The sequence below is a fragment of the Neopsephotus bourkii genome, unplaced genomic scaffold, assembly GCF_033783945.1.
Source record: "Neopsephotus bourkii isolate Nb327-2 ecotype Australia unplaced genomic scaffold, CSIRO-AGI_Nbou_v1 NB_234, whole genome shotgun sequence".
NCBI classification, from domain to species: domain Eukaryota; kingdom Metazoa; phylum Chordata; class Aves; order Psittaciformes; family Psittacidae; genus Neopsephotus; species Neopsephotus bourkii.
Window position 1 is genome coordinate 11,044,204 of NW_026900744.1, and position 26,358 is coordinate 11,070,561.

The following is a 26,358-nucleotide window of genomic DNA, read 5'->3' on the forward strand; positions in this document are numbered from 1 at the left end:
TCAGAGGCCCCTGCCTCGTCACCTCTGCCCTTTTTCCTAGGCTGAAAACCTTCCCCTGTTTCCTGGAGCAATTTAATCTCCCTGAGCCCAACCCACTACCATAAACTGAGCTGCTGCAAGAACTCTCTGCACCAGGAAACCTGTCAGCGTTGTACAAGAAGTGTAAATGCCTTTAACCCCATCGCCTCTCAGAAACTCAATTCCCAGAAATTCTGGAGAGGATCTGCCAGGAAAAGTTTTGTCGAAGGACTGGGACGATTGCAAAAGACACCCTTTTTAGGAAAGCCACCAAAAAAGAGAGCACAAAGCCACCCCAATGCTGCAAGCCCTGCTGCCAGTTTCCCAGGCGCGCAGCTGCCTTCGGAAGCAGTCCCTGCCGGGTGGCGGCAAGCCACCAGCATCGCTCGCATCCCAGAGCCTGCCGTGTCCACACACCCGCAGCATCCCTGGCACTGCCTGCCCCACAGCCCCAGGGAACGCGGGAGCGCGGAGCAGCCATCCTGGTGCAGCTCCCCCAGCTCCGGCCATGGGCAGCAGGCAGGGCTGGAGACCTGGTAGCTTCCCAGGCAGGTCCGCCGGGAGTGAGCGGAGCATCCTGCCCCATTTGGAGCACACATGGCAGCTGAGCTGGCAGGCTTTGAAAAGGGCTCCAACAAGCAGTCACTTAACTTTAGCCAGCACAAGCCAAAAGACAGGCTTTAAGACCATGCTCCTGCGCCAGAGCTGCTTGGGATGGGGCTAGGCAGGACCCAGCAGCCACATCTGCCCCTGATCTCCCCTGCACGTGGCAAACAGGCCTCTACTGCTGCCTGGGACAATGATCTGTCCTTTGTGCCACTTCCCCTGAGTGCAGCCTTGTGAGAGGCTGAGCCACCTCCCTGCAGCTGCGGGACACCCAGACTCCCCCTGCAGTCACCACTGCCCAGCAAGGTGGCTCCGTATGGATGGAGGGCGTTAAACCCAAGCAACTGTGAACATGCAGGCTACGGAAATGGTGCTCCCGCTGTTTTCATAGTCACGGAATGGTTTGGGTTGGAAGGAACCTTAAAGCTCATCCAGTTCCAACTCCCTGCCACGGGCAGGCACACCTTCCACTAGACCAGGTTGCTCCAAGCCCCGTCCAACCTGGCCTTGAACACTGCCAGGGATGGGGCAGCCACAGCTTCTGTGGGCAACCTGTGCCAGGGCCTCAACACCCTCACAGGGAAGAATTTCTTCCTAATATCTAATCTAAATCTCCCCTCTGTTAGCTTGCAGCAGGCAGATGGTTGTAAACGGCAGAAAAAGCCACAGCAGGGAAGCTCAAGAACATGCCCTCACGTTCCTGGGCCCATCAAGGACCAGCAGGAATATAAAAGGGGATGCACAGTGCTGATTGTACCAGAAATGATCCCATAGCTCCCCAGTTAGGGCCTGGCCAACATCTCTCCTAGCTGAAGCCCGCTTCAGACCATGCGGGGCGTTAGGAAAAGGTGTGGGTATTGCAACTTCCTCCTTCCAGCCAGGCAGCAAATACACTGCCTGCACTGGGGGACACCTTTTAGGATAACTATTATCAGTTGGATTCAATGACCTTAAAGGCCTTTTCCAACCTGATCATCTCTATGGTGATGACTCAGGCTCTGGAGGAGCTGGGACACTGGGCGGGCAGCAGAGCAGGCGGTGCATGCAGTGGGCTCCCCGGGTGCCGAGGTGGCAGCACAGGCAGCCACGCTTGCATTGCCCACCCGCCGGCAGCCGAGCGCAGCTCCAACATCCGGGGAGGGAAGGGAACAAAGAGAACAATTGCTATTGTTCTCCAGGACTCTCTTCGGGCCAGTTCCTCCAGCGCGGTGCTGCTGCCCTGTCACTGCGACCACAGCCCCACTGCGCTCGGAGCTCTGCAGGCACCAGTGGAGCCGTGGCTCTTGTCCCTCTGTGCCTGCCACCCAGCCCCGGGAGCCTCGTCCCCATAGCAGAGGTGGAGCCAGCATCCTTCACTGAACCCCTCCCTGTGAGGGTGCTGAGGCCCTGGCACAGGTTGCCCACAGAAGCTGTGGCTGCCCCATCCCTGGCAGTGTTCAAGGCCAGGTTGGACACAGGGGCTTGGGGCAACCTGGTCTAGTGGAAGGTGTCCCTGCCCATGGCAGGGGGTTGGAACTGGGTGAGCTTTAAGGTCCCTTCCAACCCAAACCATTCTGTGATTCTATGATCCTTGGCAGGGTTACCCCACACACCACAGCTCCTGTCCCGCTCCTCAGCACCATTGGGAATCCCAAAGATGCTCAAGGTATGGTGACATCCAGCTTCCCAAGCTCTCATTACCTGCCAAGGCACAATGCCTGTGGCAGGGAAGGGGCAAGCCCAGCCCATTGCTCAAAGTGGTAGGAAACGGAAGAACAGAGCAAGCTGTCCTGGGGACCCTGGCTCCTCATCCCCTTCACTGATCCCACACAGTTGCCGCAGCAAGGAGAGCAGCCTTTGCCGGCAGCAGGACTACACATGAGCAGGACGAGCACCCCATGACTGCCCCCTGAGCAGGGCTCTAATAACAGCCCATCCTCTGCCAGCCCAGCCCAGCAGCACCCAGCCAGCGCTGCCTTTGAAGTCTGGGCTTTCAGAGACCACCACCAGGCTGTTCCTAACTGCCCTTTGTGAGAGCGGGGAGGGATTGGAGCCAGGAGGGGGCAGGCGAGGGGGGCAGCAGGGCTGCTGCAGGGGGGGAAGCTGGGGTACCACTGATGGGGGGCTCAGCACGTGGCATCACCCTGGGCTGATTGGTCTCCGTGGGTCTGCAGATGGAGGTGGAATCTAATGCATGAGAAAGAATTCAACCTGAGTCTTGTTTGATGGGATTGTAATTCACTGGCAAAATAAATCAGATGCACCCTGGCTACTGGCTAGGTATTAAAAGGATGGATGATGAAGAACATTGAATGCTAAAAGCGAGGCTGCATGGACACAGTTTGGACAAGTGGCTTCAGCAACAATACTGATGCTTGCATGAAATCAAGTTTCATATAGAGCCCTAAGACCTTAATACGGCCATCAAATACAAGCATTCCCACCGAGGCCATGCCTCGGCTCCAAGGTGGAAGAACTTGTGTCAAAGCAGGATCTGGCCAAGGACAAACCTCAACTTCTCGTCACCTCTTCAGGCAATGCTCCTTTGAAAACGCCGTCCCTCCAGCCTGCGCTTCTGGCATCCCTCCTTCATCACAGGAACTGGTGAGCAAAGCCAAGCTCCAGATGAGCAAGGCCCCTCCTGAGCCCCCCCTGCAGCATGCCCACATACACCAACCAAGGCTCTCCAACCCCAGAGGCTTCCAACATTGCATAAAGGCAAACACCCCCACCTTGGTCACTGCCCCATGCTCCAACATTCCCTAGCTCCCAGGGGATACATGGCCAGGGGAAGCTGTGCAAGGCACAAAGCTCTGGGGATTGGATCAGTCATCTCTGAGGTGTGGGCAGCTCTCCTGCTCTTCAACCACAGAATGACATTCCCCTCCCTGCTGGCTGTCACTGACCAACCCTGCAGGGAGCCATGCGCTGACCAGAGCGGTGGAGGACGATGGGGATGCTGGTGAAGCAGCACACCCAGGGAGGAGCCTGTGCGAACGTGTCCCAGGGCAGGCTCGGCGAGGGAACCACATTCACCTCACGCTGTCCTGCCAGCCCCGCTTTGGGTTCAACCTGCTAAATTGTTCTGGCCTGGTAAAAACCGGTTCTGGGCAAAACACCCAACGGGGCTGTGGGCGAGAGCCTCCACGGGCCGGGCCCAGCGCTCAGGCGCGTGGGTGCCCCCCGGCATGCTGCATCCTGCATCACTGTGCTTTGAACCCACCTCCTGCATCACTGCACAGCCCCACAGGCGTGGCTGCATTCGCCTTCACCCACAGCCTGGCAGCAATGAACCCACCCTCATGGGCAACCCCTGCAGCTCCCCTGGACAGAGAGACCCGGCTCCTTTAGAGCTGTGACAGCAGCACAGAGCCTCTTCCACCACTGCCTGACTCCTGCATCTCTGCATCACAGAAACCCAGAATGGTTTGTGTTGGAAAGGACCTTAAAGCTCATCCAGTTCCAACCCCCTGCCATGGGCAGGGACACCTTCCACTAGACCAGGTTGCTCCAAGCCCCATCCAACCTGGCCTTGAACACTGCCAGGGATGGGGCAGCCACAGCTTCTCTGTGCAACCTGTGCCAGTGCCTCAGCACCCTCACAGGGGAGAACTTCCTAATATCTAATGTAAATCTCCCCTCTGTCAGCCCAAAGCCATTCCCCCTTGTCCTGTCACTACAGGCCCTTGTAAAAAGTCCCTCTCCAGATTCCCTGTAGGCCCCTTTAGGCACTGGAAGCTGCTCTAAGGTGTCTCCGGAGCCTTCTCTTCTCCAGGCTGAACAAGCCCAGCTCTCTCAGCCTGTCTCCATAGCAGAGGTGCTCCAGCCCTTACAGCATCTTCACGGCCTCCTCTGGACTCACTCGAGCACCTCCACATCCCTCTTGTGCTGGGGACCCCAGAGCTGGACACAGGACTGCAGGGGGGCTCTCACAAGAGTGGATTAAAGGGGAAGAATCCCCTCCCTTGACCTGCTGGTCATGTTTCTTGCCTTTGGCCTTGCTGAGCTACATGAGGTCCAACCTCTGCAGCCTGTCCAGGTCACTCTGGATGGCATCCCTGCCCTGCAGCATGGCAACCACACCGCACAGCTCAGTGCTGTTGGCACACTTGCTGATGTTGAATACACTGAAGCGTCCCCAGAGAACCGTGCCCTGGCAAGGCAGTGCTGGCTGGTGCCCCACACATGGAGGAAGGGGACTTGGCCCAGGACTTGGCTCATCTCCCCTCACACCCTTCAGCAATGACATGACTAGACAGACCCACCGGCAAATCGCTCTTGAGCTCACGCACGTACTGCTAACACTGGTAGCTACCCTGTAATAACCCACTGTCCCTATCATTACCATTAATTATATATTAACATACCCCATAATCTTAACAGCTGCTCAGTTGCATCTCGGGGGGTGTGAGCTGCTTTCAGAAGCCACCTGGCTCCTTCTCCTCTGGCTCTTCCAGCCACTCATCCTGGAGAGGAGCTTGCAGCTGGGACAGGACTCGGATCCAGCAGGCAGCCATGAGATCAGGCCTGGGATGGGCAGGAAGGTCACCAGGGCTGGAGTCATAGGGAAGGCACCGATGTCCTGGCTGCCCCGTGCTCCAAGGGACAGCACCGAGCACATTATGCAGGATCACCAAGCATTAAGCTTGATCAATTCCCCACCAGTGCTGAGTTGCATCCCCACAGCACTAGGGAGCCATGCACCCTGATCTGTGACCCCAGTAGTGCTTTCAATGCATGTGGCACTGGGTGGGACCTGGCTGCATGAGAAGAGACACCCCACTGGGGCTGGTGCAGGGGTTCAGCCACTGTTCAGACAGCACATCCCAACCAGACACTACAGGAGTTCTCCAGACTCATGTACCACCCCAAGCATCCCCCCCGCAGGCAGCAAGACCCCCAGCATCCCTCACCTCACACTCCTCCTCCCAGCTTGCTGAAGGGAAAAGTGATTTTCTTTTTCCACCAAGCCAGGGAAAGCTGAGAGAAGCAACACAGGGGAGGCAACCACAAAGCTGCTGCCCCTTTCTGGAGCTACCTCCTAGAAGCTGCGCCAATCCCACATCCGAGACCATCCCAGAATCAGCAGCACAGCTGGCACTGAGGATGAACACACAGGTCTGTGCTGGCAGAAGTGGTGTTTCTCTTTTTGATTCTCATAGGGGTAAAACACACACAGCATCCTCACAAAGACACAACCTCAGGGAGAAAAGCAAGGATCTTCTAGACAGAGCTTTCACCATTTCATCTCGAAGGCAACACATTGCCTTCCATTCATGATGCAGCTCCATCCAAAAAGCAAGCTGGAAAGCAGCCTGGGGCTGGCTCTGCCCCGAAGCTGCAGCTGTTTCATGTGGCTCCAACGCCTCTCGCCCTGCAGCTCGCTCTTTCAAAGAGCCGCCTGCATGTACACAGGCACACAAAACACAGTTAATGAATGCCTCGCGTCCCGCTGTGTGTGTTCTGACACAGCCCCGCTTGCCAAGGGAAAGAACTGTGTGGATGTATGTGCATACAAAGGCTTTAAAGAGGACGTTCCTGGCATTTCTCAGCTTTGTTGCAGGGGTTTGGGTTTTTTTAATATAAAAGCCTCAAGCAAATATAATCCAGAAGAAGGGATTTTTAGAAACCTTGGATACTTTACCTGCATGTGCAACACCTGAGAGCCACGGCACTCCCCAAGGAACCTGCTTTACAGTAACTGTTTCAGACTGAAAAAAAGGCATTGCTCAGGAGAACATTGCTACTGGCTGGTATTACACGCACTGCCAATGTCAGTGCTCTTTCACAAGGGGAGAGGATTAAGCCTTTCAGGGATCACAGCTCAAGACGGCAGCTTCACATGCTGTAACTGCTCTCAGATGTTTCACAGTTGTAGTAAGCTGCCTGCACAGTGAAAGCCTCCTGGTGCACAGCACGGGCATGAAGTTGGGCAGGATGAACCCTGTGCTCAAGGATTCAGGTTATTATGGAATAATGAGGATGAAACTTTATTTCTGTCCTGTGAGTCAAACAAACCAGGAATCTAACACACTGACCATGGTGTCATGTTTAAGCCTTTCAATGAACACAAACACCCACTCCCGGTTCCAGCTATGAAAACAGCCATCATCCAGGACAGTTCTCGCCTCAACAAGGCAAGTTTTACCTCTCTGAGGTGGACATCTGCTTACCTTTTGTCACCTGCAAGACTGCCCATATGTATGTTCCCTGGGTGGCTTAAAACACCCAAGTTACCAAGCCCACTGATGCCAGTCACTGAAAAATAAACTACTTTATTTGTAAGCAGCAGAGGTTTGGGGACTATGGAAATTCTCAGCAGGAACTGACATTTTTCCTCAAATGTGAGAGCTCATATCAGCAAAGTTTCAATGACGTATTAAATTTCATGGCTCACCTCTTGCCATAACCAGACCTTCCTAGGCCAGATACGTGGATCATAGCAACATCTTTATAAGAAGCAAACTACACCACATCTGCCAGCTGTCAGGTTTCTATAGTCTTCTTTGAATTATGAAGTCATTGCCATCATTAGAGAAGAGACACTTGCCTGGAAAGCCCAAGCCACTGTGTCAACTCTTCCACTCCTCTAAACCATCCCGTGTTTTTAACTGCGTTAGAATAAACTCTCCACCTCTTTGGACCGAGTCAGAATTGGTTACCCATAAAAACACCCACTGCAACATATTTGCATACATCTATGAAAGGAGAAAATATAATCACTTTATTTTCAGTATACAGACTAAATCCCACCATAAAATAATGAGAGAGCACATGTGAATAGAATACTCTGCACTTAAGAAAGCCCACATCTGCCATATCTGTGGAACCCATCGTTTGCTGTGTGGTGCTCACAGCTCTCCAGCACCACTTCCAAAAGCAGCTGCAGTACTCCCAGGAGCAATACTCCATCCACTACAATTCAAACAATGGTTGCATAGAAGTGCTACATTTTCCTGTATACCTTGAAATACTAGTTAGGTACAACACTATTTCATCACTTCTGCTCCCAAACTATGTCAAGTCCCCCTCCCACCCTTACACCAAAGCAAGAATTACTTCTACAAGGAGGTAAAATCAGCAAGTTGTGGCAATACAAACTTCAGAGGTGCAGAACGATGGCATACTGTGATCTGCAGCATGTGAACATGCAGCACAGACTGCAAGGCATAAATACTGACGAGTTGCACCCAGGTGCAAACACACGATCGCCTCTGTAAAGCTCTCTCTATGGTGGACTCCTTCCATGTCACACACACCAGTGGGGTGTGCTACTGCTTGTAGTAAATTGAAGAAGAATTGGACCTACATAATAAATTCACTTGCAAAGCACAGAAGTCACCAGTGGCCTCTAAGCATCTCTACAAACTGATCCTCGCAGCTGGATTTTTGCTGCATGCTCCACACCAGTGGTCGGCTACAATATTCTGCAGTTCAAAGCCTGCATCTCCCATCCTCTAGCAAACACTATCGGTGTCTTCTCTGACTCATATTTAAATGCACACTGCAGGCAGCATAAAGCAGTATTACAGTTAATTTTTATAAAATTCATCACCTTCATCTCCATTGAACTTAAGAACAGGTGACCTGGGCTGTAATGGCAAAGGCCAGTAGTGCCTTATCCTCTCAACACCCAAATGTCAACAGAAGAGGAGCTGACATTGCAGATATTATTATATGTCCAGCGGAGCAGACACATTCTCACTGGATTTTCAGGCTGCCAATGACCTACCTTGCCCATGGTGACCAAAAGTGTTTAAGAATCCAGACTTCATATCTTGCACCTCTAATTGAATGCAAAGTTTACAACTGAGTGCTTTTAAGGAGTAATAAAGCAGCTCTTGGGATTTCTTTCCAAGCAGACACTGACTCAAAGGGTCAATACAAACTCACAGTGTTACAGGGGACTCCCAGTCAGTCACTGACAACTCCCTAAATCTTCTCTTACAGTTACATGCTGCACAATCACTTTCTTTCCAAATACATCCTGACTATAACCTTGTTTTATAGCCTCTCTTCCTAACTATACTCTTCATGTAAGTTCTGACTGCAAATGCTGTCCTTAACAAGTATCATAAAATTGCCTGATCATTTCCTGTCTACTGGTGCTCCAGATGCAATGCTACCTATAAAAACATACAACTAATTCTTCCAGCAAGTGATTCAAACCAGCACTGTTCTCAAACAGCAGGTTGGCAAAGGTGGGCTGCAGATTGCGAAGTCTCCAAGCTTACCATATCATAAAGTGAGGTAGCAACAAGCAGCCTTTGAAATAGCATTGTCTCTATATTTTCCCCTAGTATTAAATTCCTCTTGCATACAATGCAGTGTGTGAACCAGAGGCTTCTCTGGAGCAGTGGAAGAAGAAAAGAGATGGTAAATAAATAACAAATGATAAGAAGAATTAGGCCGATAGCTTTGCAAAGTTTTTCTTTTTGGTTCCAGCACTGAGCACTGCTCATTTTCAGGTGGAGAGGAATACAAAACACTTCAGTCTCTTTGTGAGCTTAAAGTCCAAGTGACTTCTGCACAATCTGCTTGGCAATTTTGTTAAACTGTTCTCTGTCTTCCCGCCACATCTTGGAGGCATCTACATTGGCTCCACTTTCATCATTTGGCTCTGAAACGAGAAAGACTGAAAGGTAGGTGGACAGGCAGGCAACGGAGCAAGAGCCTCTCGCTTCTTCAATAATGCCTCTGTACTGCCACTTCCCTGTGGCTCTGACATGCTTCCCCTGCTTGGGACTAAAGAAACACCACTAGAAAGAAAATCCAGTGACAGCCACTGGACTCCCAAATGGTTCTGACCGAACTGATCACAAGAGAACATCACAGCAAGGTCGAGTTTAGGTAAAGACAAGTGGCAGAGGAGCAGTACTTTCTTCTGTTTATGCTCTTGGCAGCTGAGCCCCAGCATGCACATGGAACACCACAATGAGGCACTACCAGTGCTGTCAAGGCGGTGTAAAACTGCATGCTGCTCCCTGCAAAATGTCTCTTTCTGGTTTTGCAGCTTCACAGACACAAAGCCCTCCCGACCAGGCCACCCAAACAGGCTCCGTCACGCTTTGGAATAGCTTGTTCTATTAAAAAACAACAAAACAGACCAAGAAAACCCATAAAATGCTTTCATTTCTGTAACATCTTTCAGTCAAGGATTTCAGGGTATTTTACAAAATACATTAAACCCCCATGACTCCAACACTTAATTTTGTACAGAGGTAAGCTGCAACGTGGGATTCATTAGGCTCATGGTCAGCATGCAAGTGGGACAACTGTCGACAGGATTACACAAATCACTAAGATGGAACATGCTCTACCCACTTTGCTTCACACACTAGTCCAAATCCACTCCAACCTAGTTAATAGCAGACATCTTGGGCTCTTATCTTTCTTGATTCAATCACAGAATCCCAGTCTCATTTTGGTCAGAAGGGACCTTAAAGCTCATCCAGTTCCAACCCCCTGCCATGGGCAGGGACACCTTCCACTAGAGCAGGTTGCTCCAAGGCCCGCCCAGCCTGGCCTTGAGCACTGCCAGGGATGAGGCAGCCACAGCTTCTCTGGGCACCCTGTGCCAGTGCCTCAGCACCTCCATAGTTAAGAGACACAGTGGGCAATGCTGATGGCCTGCCCTTGAAAGACAGTACATGTCTAAAATCTTTTATCATTCAAAACTCATTCTGAGGGACACATCTCTGTTCTTTTTAGGCAGTTCAGTGGGTCTGCCCACTATGTGGAAACAGATGCATCTTTCAGGGAGCTCTACACAACAGAGCTGAACCACAGCCCTGGCTGGATTTAGGGAAAGCAATTTAAGAGGCTGTACAAGAAGTTTTTTTACCCCGCTCCTCTTCTGAAGAAGCCTTTCTCTGAACCACAGATGGCAGAATGGGGTACATGAGAAATAACAAACAGAAATGGAGTGTGCTGTCTTGTACAGCTGATCTCCCACGAACTCTAGTTAGAGCTGGAGTTAAGAGCTGGCTCAACCAGCTTCTAAAGCCAAATCCAGCATGGGCTGTAATCAATACCCTTACGGCCTGCAAGAGTTGAATGGACTTCATAGACAAATACAAAGATGAAGCCCAGGTTCTGTGCAGGAGCAGGCAACCTGGGGAGCCTCTGGACCGACATGACCATCACAATCTGCTCCGCTTCTGCTGAGCAGCTTTAAATGCCCTTTGCTCACTTTAAAAACATCAAACAGCAAGAAGCAGCCCTAGCTAACTCAGTAACTGCTATCTGAGCTACTGCTTAATAAGACAGCAGTCCTTACCTGCCAGCATGCTAACAACTGACAAGAGGATCTTTTCCACACTCTGCACGGGACTCCACCGCTCAGCACTGCTTTCATATCCCATGGGATCATCCCCAGGAGCATGAAGAATAGAGATGCAAACTCTCCCATCTGGGTAAACTGCACAAGAAGTAAAGGAGATTGATTGTTACTCAGTGGAAATACTTGACCTCTCCAGATCTTTAGCAGAGATTAATATTTGGACTTGGCCTTCCTATGACTGAAGCTAAGCCTCTTCCAAAGGCAAGAAGACACAAAGTCTGAAAGAAATCCAGCAAAAATCTCCTTTAAGTAAATCTGACAAACTTGAGTCATCCTTCCCCAGCAGAAGCCTGCTGGGAGCACTTTTGTCATTTAATAACCAGTGACAGGACCCATGGAAAAAATAAGAGATGCAGCCTGATGGAACAAGGCAAGTATTTCTGCATACACACAGTTTCAAGTAGGTAACCAGTCCTCTTTAAATCAAAGGACAACAGTCACAGAGCACTGAATGCATGTTGGAGTCCTTCACAAGATTGAGCCTGGAAAAAGAATTAAGCAAACCAGCTCTGCTGCAGCAAGGAGGAAAACTGGTATGTTATGAGCAACATAATTGATCCTATTTTGAACATTATGGAGGTGCAACCAGAATAGTTCAGACTACTGCTTTTAATTTTGCTTAACGCTCAGAAGGATTAAATTGCCTGGAAACAAGGTAACCTATCAATTAAGGATACAGCCATCTTCCCCTCCCACCTTTAGCGCAAGCAAAGCATCTGCAACAAGTCATCTTCAGAGACACTGGGCTCCACTGACTTGATAATGAGGGCAAGGAAAGCTTGAAGAGGCAACACAGAGAGAATGGAGTTTGAAACACTCTTTTAGCAACATGGCCTAAAGCTGCAGCCTCTCAAGGAAGAACAACTTCAGCCCAGTACTTTCAGTGCTTCCATTCCTCGTGTGACCAACCTGTGCCACTGCCAGGAAAACAAGACAAAACAAAAAGAGGGAATAACCGCTGGAAGCAGTTGTGCTCATTTCCAGTTCTTTCCATTCGCTCAGCTAATGTCTGCACAAGCCTGCAACATGTAAGCACTTTGGAAGACTTTTATTTACGTCCCCTCCTGCAGCCCCAGGCTGGGGACTAGAGCTGGTCTAGCCATAGCTGGAAGAGGTGGAAACAGCATGTGCTGAATCAGCACTTCTCCTTGCAAGTTAAAAACACACTGGTAGAAGGTATTTCACTTGTAAGTTACTCTAATGTTTTTATGAAGAACCTCATTTAAAACAGCTGGACTATAGCAGTACAGTCAAGACAGCAAAAGTCGATTCCTCTGATGTACTCGCCTTCTCACTTTGTCAGTAACCGCTCATGCAAGACTTGCTATTAATTACTACTTGAAGTTATCTTCACCAGAACATCCACGAACATCATTTTAAGATAGTTCTGTGGTGTCTCAGTTCTCCATGTACATAACACAAACTGCAAAGATAAGGGAACACAACAGACTTCTTAAACATTATCCTTGCAATTCCTTAGAGGTGGAGGATTAAGCACTTAAGCCACCCAATTTCTACAGCCTGTAGAAACACACCATCACAACCCCGCCTGAGAAGCACAATTCTAGAGTCTACTTTTGGTGATCTCAATTTTAGATTAACATCACCCAGAATCACAAGACTTTAAAAAGCTATGCTGACCATCCAGTTACCATTCCAGTAAACCCCAATAAGGAAGCGCTCACACGTAACACATGAGAGGCAGTTTGTGCCTCTCCACAAGCCACTCCTCCCTCCTATGCTGCACACAAAGCAGCTGCCAGCAGCAAACCTCAAGCCAAGGCCAAAACTGGAGCTGCAGAGTACTGTGTGGACATGGATTTTCTCAGGGAGACCAGTCCTGCCAAGAAGTTTGGGTGAATGAGTCCAGCTGGAGCAAGGTGCCAATGCAGCCACACTGCTTCCAGGTGCCAAACTTTGCACTGCTGCAGACATCAGAGCTTCAGAGGTGATGCTATATTGCCTTGGTCATGTCCACACAGTTCTACACTGTGATATGCAAGTGTGTCTTTCATAGGAGAACAGAAAGATGTGGACTAAATGGGCAAGGATCTGCATCAGTGGTATGTACTCTGAGGAGGGAAGAACAGAACTTCAAGAGATTGCAAAACTCCTTGGAATAGGATGAAATAAATTGATTTCCAGCTGAGATTAAGATTTGTGTTATGCAAGTGCAGTAATGTCAGCTGGGAAGGAAACACTAGGCAGGAAGGCAGCATTTTTGTTTTATTGCTCTCAAGTGGCAGATGCCTAATAGCCTAGAATATAGATCCAGTCCCTTCAATTACTTCCACTGAAAAGTCTTAAGATAATCTTGTCACCATGAAAATTGCAGAGAAAAGGCCAGCAAAGCCTTAATATTAAATACCTGCAAACATGTCATTGGCTTGAACACAGCACTCTGTGTGTACCATCAGAAATACTGCTAAACCTGAGAGAGAATCACCCTTGGTAAGGATGCCAGCCCTCCTCCTGCAAAAGTCAGGTTTTAAGGTGCACAAGCAACCCACTTCCCCACATGTCCTGCTGCATCAGACTTACTGTTTGGATGGAACATCTCACATGTGAACCTCATCTTCGGAGGACTTAATGGGTAGTCGAGTGGGAAGCTCAGAACAGCAGGGAACACCCCATACTCGAAACAGGTGTCTTCTGGACCCCTAGAGACAGATAAAAGGCTATTCACCAGAGTTTTAAATACTTCTTCACCCAAGTTATTGTCTAATGAGACGTGAGGTTTGGGCCATATCAATCTCCCTCAGAAAACAAAGAGTTAACACACTCTTACACCCCACCTCATAAACTTAAATCCAAATACGGGGCTTGGGAGGGAAGGGGGAAATCAAAGCTTGCACACTAAATTACTAGGAAGGTCACAACACTGCTTAATTAGCAGGGTGTGTCTGGATAAAATTGGAGTATCTGGCTCCAAGGCATGTTCCAGGATTTGAGCATCTGCACGTCAAGAGAATGCAGAGGCAGGTGTGGGACTCCTGTGCCTTTGAAGATACTGTTATGCTGCACAAGACAAAGATGGCAAATGCTATAGCTCAAAAATAATTCACAAAACCCACGGAGATTCAAGCTGCCAGTTTCGAGCACAACCACCCATCAACACTTATCACTGACTGATGAACACACCCCACAACAATGCTTTATGAAAATACAAACAAAGCTCAGGGACCGTAATTGCTAGATGCAGGACAGCAATGTCTCTTTGCAGACATGAAGTACTTAGTTTGCACACCCTTAAGTGCACGCAGAGAACAAATGGCTTCATCGGGGTTCCTGTAGAAACATTTCCTTGTGTTCACCATCTAGTTCAAAGTGCAATGAAGTTGAGAATATAAAGACAAGTATTTCACCCTCCCTAAGCAAAACGTTTTTGGAAAGTGAGCAAAAAATTTTCTTAGCCATGATTTATTAAAACTTGATGCACCATGTGGAAGTTATAACACAAACATGATCTCCCTTGATTGGAAAGTACAAAACAAGCTTCACCACTTGAAAATCTTAGCCAAGAAGACCTTATGTATTCAGTAAAAAGCTTTTCAAATGAGGGTTATACTGTCTGGGAAATAAGGTTTAGGAATATATTAATGCTGCCTCCTCTCACAATGCACACTCTCCATGCCAGAAAGAACATGAACGTTCAAGGACTCCTAACAGCTAAGACTGCAAGTGCTAACCTACAGAAGAAGAAAACTGAGCCCAGCCAAACCTAAAGCCCTAGAAGGCTCACTCTCCTGAACTTTGGAATCCAAAAGACTTAGCCGATAGATAAACACGAGAATGCCATGATTTAACCCTGAGCATTAACACTGGCAGGTAAGATTAGAGGAATGCATCAACATACAGCAAGAATGAAAGCTTAACCAGCTCAACCATTCTGATCCCCTTCTGGCCTTTTCCCTAATTTGGTCAGGATCTAATTCACATCTGAATGCATTTTTTCATGAACATTTTAATTCCAGCTGCATTTTAAAGGCTTATTGTTGAACTTCTGAGAGTATGTACATACACCCATTGAAAAGCTGGTGGGTGTTTCATGTTCTGTTTTGAGAGCAAACATACAGCCTCAAGGGCTCTTCTGTCAAATATATGAACCCAACATGCTCCATTTTAGGACCTGCATTCTGTGAACAAAATGTTTTTGTTTTAGCCATTCAGCGCTGCCAGGATCAACTTCAAAGAAATGATTAAAGCTGATCCAAGACAGCATTTGCAACTACAGAACACTCAGGCCACAGCATTCAAACTTGACAGCATCACTTTCAGTTCAAAAAGGACATTGTCAGGGTCAGAGAAGTAATGAGCAAAGCACCTTTTGCAATCACACCACCTGCCCTGCGAAGATTTCAAAGCACATGGACATGGACAGTGGGATTGAGTGCACCCTCAGCAAGTTTGCCAGCTGTGTGATGTAGTTGACACGCTGCAGGGCAGGGAAGCCATTCAGAGGAAACTGAACAGGCTGGAGAGGTGGGCCTGGTCAAACCTCATGAAGCTCAACAAGGCCAAGTGCAAAGTCCTGCACCTCAGTCGGGGCAACCCTAAACACAAATACAGGATGACTTGCCAGACAACCAAGCTGCTTAGTTGTGTGAGAGATACGACAAACAACTCTGCTGACATAAGACACAGCATGAAAATAAGAAACTCTGAACTCCACAAGCTGGCTGACTTAGGCAAGGGGAAGAAAAGGATGGTTGGTGTATCTGCCAAAATACGAGGGAAAAGCGCGTTGACAAGGACAATTAATTCTGTAATCACAGTTTCACGTACATTGTAAATGGTTTCTTATTTGTAAAAAGATGCTGGGAAAAGACCAAAACCCACCAAAACCAGATGCTGAAAAGGGGAATTCCATGCTAAACAAACTCATAATTACATATCTAATTACCTTTTATAGACAGGTTTTTGGTAAGTTGACTTCGATTTATCCTGTTTAGTTTTCAAACAATCTTGAGGCTAATAAAGGTCTTAATAATTATGTGAGGTTTGTGTCTTTTGGGGATAAACGTTAATAGCATACACCTGTACATGCCAACCAAAGAGGCCAAAACTTGGTCTTGAAATGCTGAAGTCATAAACTTGCACAACATGGTGCAACGCTACAGAAATGACTGTTATGATGGTAAACTCTCTTGACATGCTGGGGCTATTTCTCATCATAAGTCACCCTGCTGCAAAGATCTGGCTTTCACATACTCTAATTCACCATCTGTGTGATGTCTTATCAAAAGGGTGTATTCCATGCCAGGCTCCAAACCTCCACTGTTCAGAAAGTTCATACTGTATTTCCAGTTCTAGATCCATTACACTCACTTTGAGAGCATAAGAACTGTTCCATCATTCAGACATGTCAATCAGCCTTAACATGCATATGTTTGATATTTCTCCAGCACTGCTACTACAGGCAAGAACACCAGAAATACAAATTATTATTACTATTATTTTAAACACCATTATTCTACCCCTGAGCCAAACCCTTCCAATAATACATGCAAGATCACCTAGCCCATCTCTGAAGTGATAAATGGGCAATGCCTTTTCGCTCTTAAGTCTCTTTCTTATTCAGTTGCCATTACATGTGCTCTAGGCTTACATAAATTGGGTGAAAGGAAAAAAATAGAAGTATTCTCTTCATTACTACACCACTTGCCTTTCACGCTTCATTTGTCTAAAAGTTTGAAGGCAGCTTTACTTCATTTCCTCACCCTTGCTTCTTTCATTCCCCGAATCACACACAGCACATTTGAGATTACAAAACATTAGAGAAGATAATCACAGACAAACAAACAAGCCATTTAGCTTGCTTTCCAAATGTATGCAAACATTTCTACTACTAGAGTTGTGTAAAAAGATGAAAGTAACCAAACATGTTTAGGGTAAACATGTTTCTATTGTACCACAGCTTCAGAATTTAGCAGATCTTAAAATATAATTTAATATGACACACACAATACAGAAACCAAAATGAAAGTGCCTCCGCCTCTCACTTTGCGCTGACAAAGGCCTGAAGCTCAACACTCAGCACTTTAAAGGGCTTTCAAGTCTGCAAGCAGCTCCTCTGTTGTTTAAGAATTTATTATGGGAAACATAAGAAAAAGTATTTTCTAGGTAATGAAACAAATGCAAAAGTACTTCTGTGTGTCCCCCATGAAAGCTCTACTTAACCACATAGTCTGTGCTAGGAGAAGGTACCAACAGGCAGGAATTTCCTTACATATCCCAAGAATTTCATTAAATCCTCTGGGATTTCTAAACTCTAAGCAATGCACAGCTGTCTGAGCTCAAATTTGGTACATTACAAAACACATATCTCAGAAGAGACATCCCACTTGCAGAAAGAAAAAGCATAAGACCCTGCAGCCAAACTCTTAGGTAATTTGTTGCCTGACACCAGTTTCCATGCCAGGTGTTTATTTTCAGGGGACTAAGCTCCCAGGAAGTACAATCTGTTTATTACAGAATAAATTGCTGTACATAAGCAGAGGCATTTGCCAACTCCTCATATCAATCAGCAAACAAGCAGTGGTAATCCAAACCTCCATTTACCAGACCTAAAATAACTCAGAGGCTCTTACTTGCCATAAAGGAGGATCACCCACGCAGCCAGCTTGTGTGGAATAGGTGATGTGCTACAGCTCAGGAAGCTTTTGTATTGGTTGTGTGCCTGACCCCAAGACACAGAAATCTTGTTTTTCATCCCAAGACAACATGCTCCAAGCTAATAGAGGAGATAGGCAAATTCTGCCACCCACACTAGTTGAGAATCTCATAAGTCAGCACTGGTGGCTGCACTGAAAACCTGCTAAGAGCACAGCAGGGATGCTGTGAGCAGGGGCTCCTTAGCACTGGCTGGGGGAAAGGAAATCACCAACTCTTACTAAAGGAGTCATGAAATACAGAGCCTGGATCTACCCTAACAACAGACCATCAGCTTCAATACAGACTAGCTGTTTAGAGCATCTTCACCTTTTAATTGTGTAGTATTTGTGTAATATGCCAGAGCCAAGTTACAAAGGTCTCTTTTCTTCTCCCCTACTGTTCTTGAACCTTATTGTGTAAAGATCATAAGTTAGTACATGTACCCAAATTTTCCAAAGAAGGGTACAGCATGAGTAAAAGAATATGAACAAGAGAGAAAACAATTTTTAAGATGCTGGACAAGAAGATTTTATCTTTTCACGGCAAGTTCTGCTATGAGCAACTGTACCCATCAGTTTGGGAGTGGAAGCAGAGAACACAGATTTGTAAAGTCTTTGTCACCTTCCAAACCACAAACAGTAGTGATCAGAGGTGTTCACCAAGAAGAGAGCTTTCTACACAGAACCACTGCACTCAATGTCTTTACATGACCAGACAATTCATGAAGTGTAAAATTCAAGATTATTTTTTTTTAGTTGACCTGCTTTCTCAGCCCAACCCCATTCCACTTTTCTGGAAAAAAGCAACTGAAGAGCAAGTGAACTCATTTTAGACATTGATTTTTTTCTTCTCCTACCCCAGATAATCTGTGTATTTTGCTCCACTTAAAGCATGAGAAAACCACAGCCTGGATTTGCAGCCCAGTAATGTTCCCAGCATTCCTTAGTAATGCTCCCTGTGTGAACTACAAACAATTCATTGTTTCCTACAGTGTTCATATATGCAACATATATCCAAGGGAGCCCGAATGACGATTCCTGTCAAGTTTGCAAGTTACTTATGCTTTAGGTACGGTTACCCCAACCCTTGCAGTGCTCAAGGCCAGGTTGGACGGGGCTTGGAGCAACCTGGTCTAGTGGAAGGTGTCCCTGCCCGTGGCAGCGGGTTGGAACTGGATGAGCTTTATGGTCTCTTCCAACCCAAACCATTCTGTGATTCTATGTTGCTTATTATCATGACACCGGTACAACAAATGATCACTTGAGTTCCAATGCTGCCTCTGTCACACTCTTTAAATTCCAAATATAATTCCCTGTTCAGGTCTGAAAAGAAATTCCCAAAGGCCAAGACTGATGTTATGCACAACTGGTATTTTTTTTATATACTTGTTCTCCTAGAAACTAATCACAGCGTGCAAGTGCTGATTTTGGATACAAAACTGTATTAACTCACATAATCAGAGCTTCCCATTCAAAGAAGTTCTCTTCATTCACAGGACCTATGAAATAAAAAGAAAACAATGCTTAGTGCTACCTCAACACAAAGCTACAACTTCACCATGCACAAACCCTGCTCAGCTCCTCACCTGCTACAATCCCCTCGGGTGGGTTCAGGGTCAGCTCTGTGAAAACAAAACACAAGGAAGGTTAACATGACCTGCAAAACCAAGCGTTTTGGCTAGCATTTGGGTGGCCAAAGCTTAGCACAGAAGCCCCACCAGCAAACACCCTTCGAGAAAACCTTGAGGACACCGCTGGGCAAAACTTCCCATTAAGAAGGCCCAGAATCTACTGCTTACAATGTAACTTCTTCATGCAATGGTTTTCTAGGCAAAATTGTCTTTTCATGCTTTTCAGGCTCCTAAAACTCCTGTCTTCCCAGGGGCAACAATTTAAAACCGAGAAGGAAGAAAAAAATGTCCTTCTACAAAGCATTTGGATCACTGTAGTATCTGCAGGTACAAACTCAACAGCCTCAAGACAATACAGGCTGTAACCCTGCAACCTCACTACACCAATTCAGACCTGACAGCATCTCAACACTAGAACCCAAAACAATACAAAGTTGGAGAAGGCGAAGCAAGAGAGATTCAACAAGCAGCTCTCTTCCTTGAATTCAATCCAGCTCCCCCTGCGTGGCCTGGAATAGGTGAATCAAAACCAAAGCAGCAATAAGGCAGCCATGGCTGCACACAGCAAGTGTGAATCCATCAATCCTCATTTTCTGTAGGACACCAGTACAATTCCCAATTCATGCTATAATCTTCAGCATCAGTACCTCATTTCAAACCTGCTGAAGCCCAGCCCCCTGTGTGCTGATAAAATAATAACCCCTTTTTCTACTATTCAATGCAGTGACCATCAGCTGCTGGTTTCCAAGGTCCTGCAGAGTGGTAAGCAGCTGGCAAGGTGAAGTTCAATCATGCACACGCACCCAGTGGACCTGCAGTCCCTGGTGGGACTCAACACCAGCCCCACAGCTCCAAGCAAGACGCAGGGCAGCTGGCAGGACTGGTGGCAGGAGGTGACACCGTGACAGTGTCAGACTGGAGGAGGTGACAGTAATAAGGACAAATGTTTTGCTGACCTAGAATGGTGTTTCCTACCTGATGGCCTGTGGACAACTAGTAGCCTGTAACACATAAAACACAGCCACAGGAAACACCATATGCATTCCCATGCATGAAAACAATCAGGAACATGGACCCAGGGAATATGGGAAGTCCCAAAGAGATAAAAGAGGCACTTGACCCGATTTCCATGAGGCTGTATGTCAAACTGTGGGTAGTGATGCACAAAACAGCACACGAAAGTTTGTCTTAAAATAGCTAAGTTACTGTTGGATTCAAAACCATGCTGAGATACACTGCCATGAAAGATAGCAAAAGTCTTGTTCATTGAGAATTCTATTAACTTTGGCACAGACCTCTCCAACTGAAGTTCAAAAACACAGCAAGCAGACTGAAACTCAGCATTACGGTTTCCCACTACATCCTGGTGTTAAGGAGCAGGCTTTTCCCACTTGAGAGTGGGTCTCTAACAGCTTTTCTTGCTGATGTTTTTAGACAGAAAGAGGGAGATGGCAACCCCAGGAACTCCTGGAATCACTTTGCTCCATCTTGTGGCTCCCTCTAATAAGAAAATTCCTCTGATTTCCCATGATTTCCTTTTACCAGTGACCAAAGTGCTAAAGAGGTTTCCATCCTCAAGGATCAGGCAAAGTGGTAAACTGGGCAGTGCAGGGGCGCATGAGCTTTGATTCTGAGTGGCTGCTACTATACCTGGTCACTGAGGAAGGAACAAACTCCCTTTCCACATGGATGGTCACATCCTACTCTGTGATTTCTCTAGAACTGTTCAAAGGGAAAATGGGAGCAGAGTTTACAGGAAACATGGATCCTCAAAGTACACCAGCTACTTGAGAGAGATGACTTGCACAAAGTGAGAGCCACGAGCCACCTCCCTCAATCCCCTTTCTCTGACGGGCAAGACCAGCAGAAAGACTTTACAGGAGCCCTGGATACAGCAGCTCCTGACCCATGGCTGACTGGTGACCGTGGGTCTAGGAAAAAACCTCCAAGGAGTGGAACCTTGTGATCTGTGGGACAACTGAGGTGGAAGCGGATCTGTCAGACACAGAGGGGCCCTCCTGCCACACTGTCACCAAAGCTCTATCACGTTCACCTGGAGCTGTGGGACCCCATGTCTGTTCTTGTGGGGAACTCCCTGCTCAGACACGTGTTGGGTGCATGTTGGAGGAGCCCATGGTGGTGCAGCACACACCACCTGATTCACAGCAATGTCGCTCTTCAGCACTGGAGAGCATTTGGAGAGGTTTCCACCTTCACATCCTACACAAGGCATCCTGTTTGGCTTGCAGGGGAATTTTGCTGCATGCAGTCAGGGAATTTGCTTCAAAATGGAAACACAATGAAGTCCTAACTTGTAGCACCAGGGCTAAACCTTACTTTGAAGCTTTGCTTGTAAGCTGATACTGAATGCAACAGAACTGACACTACTGAAGTGCGATGCTTCTATTAGGAACATGGGGCAGATTTAGCGCACACAATCAACACCTCCCTTTTAATTTCACTGCTCATTAGGGAGTCATTAGAGGCAAATTACACCTAAGCCAAAAAGAAAAGAACTAAAACAAACCCTCTTGTTAAAGCAGTTAATAAAAAGATGGATCACATTCTTAACAGAGAAGTTCAGCAGTATGGTGTCTAAAAACTGTATCAATTTAGCATATCCCCAAGATGACTAGACACACAAGACCTGGGAAATACTAAGGACACATACTCGCTTCAGTGTCTGACAGCAGCTGAAGTGAAGATGCTTGAACCCAGAATCTTGTTCTTATAAATCTGCCTCAAATTCTGTTTTATTTTCTCTTCTCTGTTGTAGCATCCAATTGGCACAAGGCAGTTTGAGCTCACATTGACACATGGCACCGTGTGTGCCTGAGGTATTTCCTGTTATGCTCAGGAAAGAGCATTTTCAAAGCAGGTTTAACAGGGACAGCTGCAGAGACCTACTGCAAATGTTCAACCATCTTCCCCCTGGAGAGAGCAGCTCATCACAACCCACACCAGTGCAGCAGCTTCTTGTATTCTTTCCAAGCAATAAGGAAAGGAAGCACCCACTTCAGTGAAGCACTGTCACATCATGTTCTGTACAATAAAGGGGTATTTTTAATGTGAATTCTGAAATCTCAGAACTAACATAATTCACAAACAAAATCTCTCAGTTCACTATAAATGCTATCCTGGGAAACTACATGGAGAAGATTCACTTCATGTCTGCCTCTAACATTACATCAAATTCTTTTTGATGCTGCTTTACATCACTTTTTCCTAAAGAATTCATTCATACGAGACTTTCTATTAAGATCTCACAGCTTCTCAACAATAAAAGATCAAACCTTGATTTTGGGACTAAGGGGACTTATTTAAAAGAACAGATAAAAGCAGAGGCGAGTATTTTTGCAGCTTTCAAGTCCATGCTTCTGGATTACAACAGAAAAATGCAGGCTTCAACCAAACACTGTCAGCACCAGCTTCACCTGCATAACTGCATGGTGGGGTTTGCTCCCTACCCCCAGGAGCTACCAGCAGCACCCAGGCAGCAGGGCCCAGGCCAGCCCCATCCTGGCGAATGCCTGAATGATGGGTCAGGTTAGAGACCTGTGCTCTGCAGAGCAGCTGAGAATAAACACTATCCTGGCAGGAAATGTGCCCATCAATCATAGAATAGTTAGGGTTGGAAATGACCTTAGTTCCAACCCCCCTGCCATGGGCAGGGATACCTCACACTAAACCATCTGACCCAAGGCTCTATCCAACCTGGCCTTGAACACTGCCAGGGATGGAGCATTCACAACCTCCCTGGGTAACCCATTCCAGTGCCTCACCACCGTAACAGGAAAGAACTTCTTCCTTATATCCAATCTAAACTTCCCCTGTTTAAGTTTTAACCCGTTACCCCTTGTCCTATTACTACAGTCCCTAATGAATACTCTGTTTTATACAGGCTGGAGTCTTCCACTAACTGATGGCAAAATAAGAAACAACTCCTCATCCCTGGGCAACCTTGGGACCTCTGAAATGACATTCACCACAGCAGGAAGCCAGTTCATAGAATCATTACAGAACCACAGAATGGTTTGGGTTGGAAGGGGCACCTTCCACTAGACCAGGCTGCTTCAAGCCCAGTCCAACCTGGCCTTGAACACTGCCAGGGATGGGGCAGCCACAGCTTCTCTGGGCAACCTGTGCCAGGGCCTCAGCACCCTCACAGGGAAGGACTTTTCCCTAATATCTAATCTAAATCTCCTCTCTGTCAGCCCAAAGCCATTCCCCCTTGTCCTGTCACTACAGTCCCCTGTAAAAAGTCCCTCTCCAGATTTCTTGTAGGCACTTCCTACAGCCCAATGCCATCCTTCCCCTACCAAACACTTTATTTTTTTTCTCCATTCTACTTTCTTGCCTTCAATAAAAGCTACATCACAGGACAAAGGCAACTGGGTAAACAAAAAGGGAAAATAATATCTCCTGCCAAAAAAGCCACCTCTGGACACCTCACAAACTCACTGGGGAGCAGATAATCCCCCCCAGAAGAAAAAGGATGTCCCCAGAGGATCCAGCCACCGCTCACCAATACCTGCAAGTCACATCTCATGCAGCTTTCTAAACAAAAAAGTCTGACACTGACCACTAAATTTAAGTTTAAAATCTGCTATTAACTGCTGCGCTTCCACTAAGAGCTAGACAAACGCCTCAAATTAAGGCCACAAAGCTCTGCAACAGAGACTTCTGTGGCTGCTGTTTGTTCCTCCTGGAAAACTTCACCCGGAAAAGCCCAAAAAGAATGGGACAGGGGGGAAAGCAGATGCGAAACACGCACACACAGCGCTCGGTGTCCCAGCAGAGGCAGCCGCCTGCTGCAACGGCGGAAGGAGAGCAACCCGGCAGCGGGAAGCGGTGCCGCCCGTGCCTCTCTCTTCCACAGCCGCACTCCAACCACCTTGGTGCGCCCTAACCTCCTGCCTCGGGTGTCGCTGCGGGCCCAGCGCCGGCTGGAACACCGCGGCGCACAGGGAGGGAGGCCTGCGGCCTACCCCGCCACCGCCCATGCGCGGCCCGCGTCCCTCCTAGGCTTTAAGAAGGATCCCGTAAGGAGGGGCAGCGCGAACCTCAAGGGGTGCCGGCCCCTGCCCTCACTTACGCTTGTACTCGGCCATCAACCGCTTCAGCGCCGTCCCCGCCATGGCGCGGCCCCGCCGCTGCCACCGCCGTTTCCGGGAGGCCGGCTAGAAAGGACGGTTTGAGACTGATCGGCTGCCCGCTCCTCCTCTATGGTACGCACTTGGTCCTCCGAGCGCTAGAGATGGGCATGCGCAGAGCGGCGCTGGGGCGAAGAGCTCAGCTTCTGGCAGGCGGCTCGACACGGAACTGGGGAACTCCCGGTGCTGGTGGTGATCCCTCAGGAAAACAGGCTGCGGACACGGAGGGAGGAACTGCAGCTGCTTCGGGTGGAAGGGGCGACAAAGAGTGCACAAAGTTGTATTGTGCAGCAGCTCCCAAGGGAGAGTGGATATGCAGCTGATGGAGGGTGCACCAGCAACCCCAGAGGCTTATCCCTAGCCATGTGCTTCTGCTACCTGGAGCCTCTGAAGTAGATGTCTGAAGCGCAGCTGCCACATACACGTTTCCCCGACAAAGAGAAATGAGCAGCCAAGTGAGAGGAGCACAGCCGTATTAAGGGTAAGGCAGGAGACAGAGTACCAAACTATATTTACTGTATACAATAGTAAAGGACAACAAATAAATGTACAAATTGGTGAATAAACAGTGAGGTCTACAGGATGTCCCACCCCAGCCCATATACAAGAAAATGAAAAAGAAAATAAGGGCCTTTCCAGCAAGATTCCCAGCAAGCAGGAGATGATCCAACACAGCCAAACGGGTCAGGTGGATATAAAAGGCAGGTAATGATCCCATGGAGCAGCAGTGGACAACCTACAACCTGGACTTTGCAAAAACTCATCTGGAACTGGCTCCACACTCTGCATAGAGCTCAAACCCACCACACAAATGCATTTAAAATTCATCAAGTTTGGGGAGACATTATAACAGATGGTTATTTCAAACACCTGTACACACATTTCTCTCTTCTCTTCTTCACCAGGTTCTTGACAGCTCTTCTGCACATACAGCTTGGTGACACTGAAAGATGCTTCCTCCCCATTTAACAAGTTAATCTACCAAAAACAAGTATTAAAAAGAAACCTGAGGCCACATGCTTGCAGTACCCACTGAGAAATGAGAGCCATGCTGAAGGGAGCAGGAGGTGACAGGTTCTGCCCCACACTCAGTAAACCACTGACAATGCAGTGATGGGTTTCTTGTTTTTATAAACTTGCACAACAAAAAGTACGGCTGCTCTTATCAGAAGCATTAGTTTTTTGTCCTAGCTAACTCAGATTCTGACAATTATTCGGGACAAATCTCCTTCCTGCATTAAAAAAAGAGTATTTCAGATGACTTTATCATAAGACGACAAAGCACATGTAAATGCAGTATTTTAAACTCCAGCTCTATACTAGGCATTGTGTATCTGCATGTACCAGCCTTATGTTACAGCCTTAAAGCTTCTGAAGGAATGGTGTTTGAACACACTAAAAACCTTAAAACCAGCATCTCCTTTCCTTCTCTTTAGCGTATCTCAAAAGGAAACTTTTCCTCTCACCAGCGGTATGAACATATACTGAATTATTTACATGGTTAGAACTAAACAGAGGGGCAAGGCCGACAAGAGCAGGAATGAACACACCATGTCCTAACACATGGGTGAATATTTAGGCCACAGGTTTAAAGAAATTAAAAAAGAAAGAAGTAACAAAAAAGGTAACAGCAGACAGACAATGCATACTCCTTAATCTGGACTTAAATCAAATTGGCCCAATTGAAGGTACAGATTAATCCCTGCAGATACTGTTTTGACTTGCACACGCAGTACGTCAAAGACAACAAGCAATTTTGGTAAATGTCCTCTAAAGTTTCAAAGGATCTTGTGTGATTGGCATGTTCATTTGTTTACTATTTAATAGCAAATCCAAGGACAGATGAGAGAGTGGGGTGTGATGAGGATCCTTAAACTCCTCTTCTCCAAGGGATGGCATGTCTTAACACACTCCACCTGTCTGCTGCTGGAACACATCAATAGTGTCTTCATCTTCCATCTCCAGCTGTTTAGAGT

The 26,358-nt window shown here is 47.4% G+C and overlaps 2 protein-coding genes across 4 annotated transcripts in view; both read right to left on the reverse strand.

Moving 5' to 3' along the window:
• Nucleotides 1-7,304: 7,304 nt before the first annotated feature.
• Nucleotides 7,305-26,358, reverse strand: part of UBE2G2 (ubiquitin conjugating enzyme E2 G2) — a 94,971-nt gene continuing 75,917 nt past the window's right edge. The window contains exons 1-6 of one of the 3 annotated variants that reach the window (XM_061345294.1): nucleotides 24,325-24,499; nucleotides 19,185-19,220; nucleotides 19,052-19,097; nucleotides 13,487-13,605; nucleotides 10,883-11,023; nucleotides 7,305-9,223 (exon numbers count right to left, since the gene is read on the reverse strand). In XM_061345294.1, the coding sequence (XP_061201278.1) occupies nucleotides 9,111-9,223; nucleotides 10,883-11,023; nucleotides 13,487-13,605; nucleotides 19,052-19,097; nucleotides 19,185-19,220; nucleotides 24,325-24,367 (498 nt within the window). In that variant the 5' untranslated portion in view covers nucleotides 24,368-24,499 and the 3' untranslated portion in view covers nucleotides 7,305-9,110. Of the gene's footprint in view, nucleotides 9,687-10,882; nucleotides 11,024-13,486; nucleotides 13,606-19,051; nucleotides 19,098-19,184; nucleotides 19,221-24,324; nucleotides 24,527-26,358 lie in introns of those variants that run through there. The other 2 variants (XM_061345295.1, XM_061345296.1) reach the window with 2 other exon arrangements.
• Nucleotides 24,877-26,358, reverse strand: part of LOC133207910 (small ubiquitin-related modifier 3) — a 41,712-nt gene continuing 40,230 nt past the window's right edge. Inside the window, exon 5 of the mRNA XM_061345297.1 lies at nucleotides 24,877-26,347. Within this exon, the coding sequence (XP_061201281.1) occupies nucleotides 26,285-26,347 (63 nt within the window). The 3' untranslated portion in view covers nucleotides 24,877-26,284. The remainder of the gene's footprint in view (nucleotides 26,348-26,358) is intronic.